The sequence below is a fragment of the Myotis davidii genome, unplaced genomic scaffold, assembly GCF_000327345.1.
Source record: "Myotis davidii unplaced genomic scaffold, ASM32734v1 scaffold119, whole genome shotgun sequence".
Classification (NCBI taxonomy): domain Eukaryota; kingdom Metazoa; phylum Chordata; class Mammalia; order Chiroptera; family Vespertilionidae; genus Myotis; species Myotis davidii.
The window spans coordinates 318054-324925 of NW_006290676.1; the positions used below are offsets into that span (position 1 = coordinate 318054).

At 36.4% G+C, this 6872-nt stretch overlaps 1 protein-coding gene across 1 annotated transcript; it reads left to right on the forward strand.

The window, feature by feature from the left end:
• The first annotated feature begins 5786 nt into the window (after window positions 1-5786).
• Window positions 5787-6493, forward strand: LOC102768741 (ADP/ATP translocase 2-like). Its single transcript, XM_015563898.1, has one exon. It carries the CDS (start codon window positions 5830-5832, stop codon window positions 6466-6468), a length of 639 nt encoding a protein of 212 aa, XP_015419384.1. The 5' UTR covers window positions 5787-5829; the 3' UTR covers window positions 6469-6493.
• The last annotated feature ends 379 nt before the right edge of the window (window positions 6494-6872 follow it).

The window sequence follows — 6872 nt, forward strand, 5'->3', positions numbered from 1 at the left end:
CCCAACCAATTTCCATATTACCCTATTATTAGATAGATACTGCTTTATTATTACAGTCAAATATATTTTTCCAAAAACCATTGCATTATCATTTTATTAAATTCTTTATTATTGAAAGTATTACATATGCCCCCTTTTCCCTCATTGACCACTCCCAGCCCACCCCACCCCCCAACCTAGGCCTTCAGCACACTATTGTCTGTGTCCATTGATTATGCATATATGCACACAAATTCATAGGTTGATCTCTTCCCACCTGATCAATGCCCCCTGCCTCTCCTATGAGGTTTGACAGTCTGTTCCATGCTTCTATGCCTCAGGATCTGTTTTTGTTCATCAATTTATGTTGTTCAATATATTCCACATATGAGTGAGATCATATGATTTGCATCTCTCCAATGATTAAGGGACTGAGCATCTTATATAATAAAAGGCTAATATGCAAATTTTCCCTCCACCTGGAGTTTGACCAGGAGTTCGACCAGGAGGCAGCTAGACTTGGTATACCTTGGGACTTTTGCTAAGTGGCCTCAGACCCAGCACTGGCATTGAGTTTGAACCTGTATCAATCTAATATAGATGACTCACCCCAACCTAGTGACTCACTGAGAACCTACCTCATGGAAGATAATACTACCATAAGCTCTTTCAGTGACTGAGCCTAACAGGTGGCCAGCAGGAAGAGGAAGGTAGAGGCAGATCTCCAGGTCTGATGGTACTTTTGCTGATCAGTCTCTGGGCTCGGTGCTGCTGAAAGCCAGCCTTGTGCATAGCTTGGTCCTTCCCATGCACACCACAGCCCAGGAGAAGCAGGAACACACACTGTGTAACACTTTTTTGCTCCAAACAGGATGCTCAGGGCCAGATACAGGCAGCATCTGTCATGGACCTGCATCAGAGTTTTTTTAAGAAACCCTGAAATACACATCAAGTGGCCAACTTCAGACAACATCAGAGCAAGCAGCATATCAAGGGAGATCTTGGTGGCACTAGACCCTGCTAAGGTGTATTTAACTTTGTATGATCAGCACCTGCACAACAGCTTGTACACTATGGTCAGGGTCAATCATCACAGCCAGCCAGCCTTAGGGTCTCCCCAACACAAATGTGCCAATAGCAATAATGATTTAATTACAACAGGAGGACTTACATAACTCACACAAGGGACATCCATGGACCACCCAGCTCAAGTGATCAATAAGACTATGCCATTGGGTCCAAAAAGACACCTACTACATAAGGCCACCCTACCAAGATTGGGAGACATAGCAGATCTACCTAGTATATAGAAACAAAACCAAAAAAGGCAGCCAAAATCAGGAGATTAAAAAAATGCCCCAAATGAAAGAACAGGAGAAATCCCCTGATAAAGAGAAAGCTAAAATAAATGAAGGCAAGTCATTTACCAGATATAGAGCTCAAACATAATTATAAGGATGCTCAAGGAATTTAGTGAGAGCTTCAACAGCATGGAAAAGGACATACAAACTATAAAAAGAAGCAGAAATGAATAATATGATATCTGAAATAAAGAATATACTAGAAGGAATATAGAGTAAGTTGGATGAAACAGATAAAAACATCAATCAGAGTATTAAAAAGAAAAAATAACTTTAAGGGACCTTTGGACAACATGAAGTGAAACAACATCCATATCAAAGGGGTACCAGAAGAAGAAGAAGAAGAGAGAGAGCAAGAGATCAAGAACCTATTTGAAGAAATAGTGACTGAAAACTTCCTTAACTTGATGAAGGAAAAAGTCACACAAGTCCAGGAAGCTCAGAGAAGCCCAAACAAGATGAACCCAGAGACCTATACTAAAATACATCATAATTAAAATGGCAAAAGTTAAAGACAAAGAATCTTCAAAGCAGCGAGATAGACAGTTACCTAAAAGTGAGGTCCCAGACCTAGCTGGTTTGGCTCAATGGATAGAGCATTGGCCTGTGGACTGAAGCATCCCAGGTTCAGTTCTGGTCTAGGGCATGTACCTCAGTTGTAGGCTCCTCCATGTCCTGGGCCCTGGTCGGGGCATGTGCAGGAGGCAACCAATTGCTGTGTTTTTCTCACATTGGTATTTCTCTCTGTCTTTCCTTCTCTCTTCCACTCTTTCTAAAAATCAAAGGGAAAATATTCTCAGGTGAGGATTAAAAATAAGAGAGACAATTGTATAATTCTGGCTCATATACCCAGTCTTTGAAGCAGAGTCGCATAGAAGAACCTAAATATGTAAAGCAAATCTTAATGAATATAGATTGACTAACATAGTAAAGGTAGAGAATTTTAACACACCATTGACATCAATGGATAGAACTTCCAGACAGAAAATGAACAAGAAAACAGCGGCCTTAGATGACACACTAGATGAGATCTAATTGATATTTCACAGCATTTCACCCCAAAGCAGCACAATATACATTTGTTTCAAGTGCATATGGAACATTTTTCAGGATAGACCACATGTTAGGACACAAACAAGTCTCAAAATATTTCAGAAGACTGAAATTATATCAACCATCTTCTCTGACCATAATGGTATGAAACTAGTAACCAATCACAAAGAAAAAGAAATGAAAAACACACAAACATATGGAGATTAAATAACATGTTTAATGAATGGCTTAACAATTAGATCAAAAAATAAATCAAGATACCTTAAAAGAAATGACATTGAAAACAACAACAACCCAAAATTAATGGGACATTATTTAGGACTGCAAAAGCAGTCTTAAAAGGAAAATTCATAGCATTATAGGCCTACCACATGATACAAGAAAAATCTCAAGTAAACAATCTAACTTTATACTTAAAGGTACCGTAAAAAACTGACAAACAAAACCCAAAGAGAGTAGAAGTAAGGAAATAATAGAGATCAGAGCAGAAATAAATGAAACAGAGTCTATAATACCAATACAAAAGATCCATAAAATGAGAGCTGTTTTTTTTTTAAAGATAAACAAGATTGACAAACTTTTAACTTGACTCATAAAAAAAGAAAAGAAATGACCCAAATAAATAAAATCAGAAATGAAAGAGGAGAGGTAACAATATGCACCAAAGAATTACAAAGGATCATAAGAAAATATTACAAACAACTATATGCCAACAAATCAGAAAATTGGATGAAATGGATAATTCCTAGAAAAATACTATCTTCCAAAACTGAATCTGAAATAATCAGAAAATCTGAATAGACAGATTATAACTAATAAACCAGATCCAGCAATACATTAAAAATGCATACACTATGATCAAGTGGGATTTATTCCAGGGATATAAGGTTGGTACAACAGCCACAAATCAATTAATGTGATATGATATACTACCTAAACAAAATGAAGGATAAAAATCACATGATTATATCAATAGATGCAGAAAAAGCATTTAATAAAATCCAGTACCCATTTATGATAAATGTTCTTAACATAGTGGTAATAGAGGAAACACAGTTCAATATAATAAAGGCCATATTATAACACACACCCAACATCATACTTAATGGGAAAAAACTAAAAATATTTCTCTTAAGATCAGAAACAAAACAACATACTACTGGAAATCTTAGCCACAGCTATAAGACAAGAAGAAAAAATGGAAGGTATTCAAATTGAAAAAATAAGAACTAAAACAGTTATTATTTGCAAATGATATGCTATTGTATATAGAGAACCCTAAAGATTCTATGAAAAAAAAATACCAGAACTGATAAATGAATTCAATAAAGTAGCAGGATACAAAATAACTATTCAGAAATCATTTGCATTTTTATACACAATAATGAAGTATTAGAAAGGAAAACTAGGGGGAAAAATCCCATTTAAAATTGCATAAAAAAACCACCTCGAATACATTTAACCAAGGATATAAAAGCCTGTACTTGGAAAACTATAAGACAATGAAGAAAGAAATTGAAAAAGATACAAATAAGTGGGAGCATATGCTATGTCCATAGATAGGAAGAATTAACATCATTAAAATGTGCATATCCAAAGAAATCTACAGGTCCAACTCAATTCCTATTATGGCATATTTCACAGAATTAGAACAAACATTTCAAAAATTTATATGGACCCCGAATAACTACAGCAATCTTGAGAAAGAGAACATAGTTGGAGGAATCATGCTACCTGATATCAAACTATATTACAAGGCCATAGTAACCAAATAGCATAAAAACAGATATATACATTAATAGAAAAGAATAGAGAAGCAAGAAAATATCAATTTTTAATGGTCAATATTTGACAAAGGAGGCAAGAACATACAATAGAGTAAAGACAGTCTAGGCAGTAAATAGTATTGGGGAAAATTAGACAGATATGGCAAAAAAAAAAGAAAGAAAGAAACTAGACCACCTCTTACCCATACACAAAAACAAACTCAAAATATATTTAAGATTCAAAACTATAAAAATCTATAAGAAAACAGGTAATAAAATCTCAGACATTTCTCATAGCAGTATTTTTTTTTTCTGATATATCTTCTCTGGGAAAGGAAACAAAGAAATACTTTGAAATACTTGGGACTACATCAAACTAAAAAGTTTTTGCACAGCAAAAGAAACCATCAACAAAGCAAACTCAAAATATATTTAAGACTCAAAACTATAAAAATCTATAAGAAAATAGGTAATAAAATCTCAGACATTTCTCATAGCAGTATTTTTCTTTTCTGATATATCTTCTCTGGGAAAGGAAACAAAGAAATACTTTGAAATACTTGGGACTACATCAAACTAAAAAGTTTTTGCACAGCAAAAGAAACCATCAACAAAATGGAAAGATAGACCACTGAATGAGATAACATATTCACCAATGATACACCTGATAATGGGTTAATACCCAAATTTATAAAGAGCTTGTACAACTCAACACCAAAAAAAAAGCAAACAAAAAACAATTCACTTTTAAAATGAGCAAAAGACCTGAATAAACATTTCTCTAAAGAAAATATACACGTGGCTAATATACATATGAAAATATGCTCAACTCACTAATCATCAGAGAAATGCAAAATAAAACCACAATGAGATATCACCCCAGAATGGTTATCATCAATAAATTAACAAACAAGTGTTGGCAAGGATGTGGAGAAATGGGATGGGTAGAAATGCAGATTGATGCAGCCTTTGTGGAAAACAGTATCGAGGTTCCTCAAAAAATTAAAAATGGAACTGCCTTCTGACTCAGCAATTCTGTCTGAGAATATATCCAAACAAACCCAAAACAATGATTCAAAAGAATATATGCACCCCTATGGTCAGTGAAGCGTTATTTACAATAGCCAATATTTGAAAGCAATCCAAGGTCCATTAGTAGATGAGTGGATAAAAAAGCTGTGGTACATTTAAACAATGGAATATTGCTTAGCCATAAAAAAGAAGGAAATCTTGCCTTTTGTAATAGCATGAATGGATATGGAGAGTATTATGCTAGGTGAAAGAAGCCAGTCAGAGAAAGAGAAATACTATATGATTTCATTTATATGAGGCATCCAATGAACCAAATTATTAAAATACAGACTCATCGTTACAGAAAAAAAACTGACAGCTGTCAGAGGGGAGGGGGATTTGAGGGCTGGGTGAAAAGGTGGAAAGCAAAACAATAACAACAACAACAAAAACCTCATAGATGACCACAGTATGGTGACTACCAGAGGGAAAGGGGTGTAGAGGGAGGTCGAAGAGGTTAATTGGGGGATAAATGGTGATGGAAGGATACTTGACTTTGAATGTTGAACACCCAATATAATATACAGATGGGCCCTAGAGCCCCGGAGTTCAGCCAGTTACCGTCCCAAGCCAGCAGTCGCCCGCTTCTTCTTTTCAACATGACAGATGCCGCTGTGTCCTTTGCCAAGGACTTCCTGGCAGGTGGAGTGGCCGCAGCCATCTTCAAGACAGCCGTAGCACCCATCGAGCGGGTCAAGCTGCTGCTGCAGGTGCAGCATGCCAGCAAGCAAATCACTGCAGATAAGCAATACAAGGGCATTACAGACTGCGTGGTTCGTATCCCCAAGGAGCAGGGAGTCCTGTCCTTCTGGCGTGGTAACCTGGCCAATGTCATCAGATACTTCCCTACCCAGGCTCTCAACTTTGCCTTCAAAGATAAATACAAGCAGATCTTCCTGGGTGGTGTGGACAAAGCCCAGTTTTGGCGATACTTTGCAGGGAATCTGGCATCAGGTGGTGCTGCTGGGGCCACCTCCTTGTGTTTTGTGTATCCTCTTGATTTTGCCCGTACCCGTCTAGCAGCTGATGTGGGCACAGCCGGACACTCGACTGCTGGAGGAAGATTGCTCGTGATGAAGGAGACAAAGCTTTTTTCAAGGGTGCATGGTCCAATGTTCTCAGAGGCATGGGTGGTGCTTTTGTGCTTGTTTTGTATGATGAAATCAAGAAGTTCACATAAATTATTTCCTAGTCTTCCCTCTTCCAGCCCCCATGAACAGGCATGTTGTATTATGTAACATATCGTGAGCATTCTTGACAGAGCTGGTTGTCTGTTTTATCAGTGGCAACTATTACTGGTTGAAAATGGGAAGCAATAATATTCATCTGATCAGTTTTCTCTTAAAGCCATCTCCATGGTGATGATGAGACTCAATTATATTTTTTATTTCAGTCACTCCTGATAAACAACAAATTTGAAGAAATAAAAAATATCTGAAGTATAAAAAAATATAATATACAGATGATGTATTATACAATAGTGCACTTAAAACCTATGTTATTTTATTAACTAATGTCACCTCAATAAATTCATTAATTTTTAGAAATCAGGTGATAAATACAAAAGGCAGAAGGGAAAGCTCTTTAACTATAATGCCAACTAATAGGTGTAGAGACATGATGAAAATAATCACCACTTGGC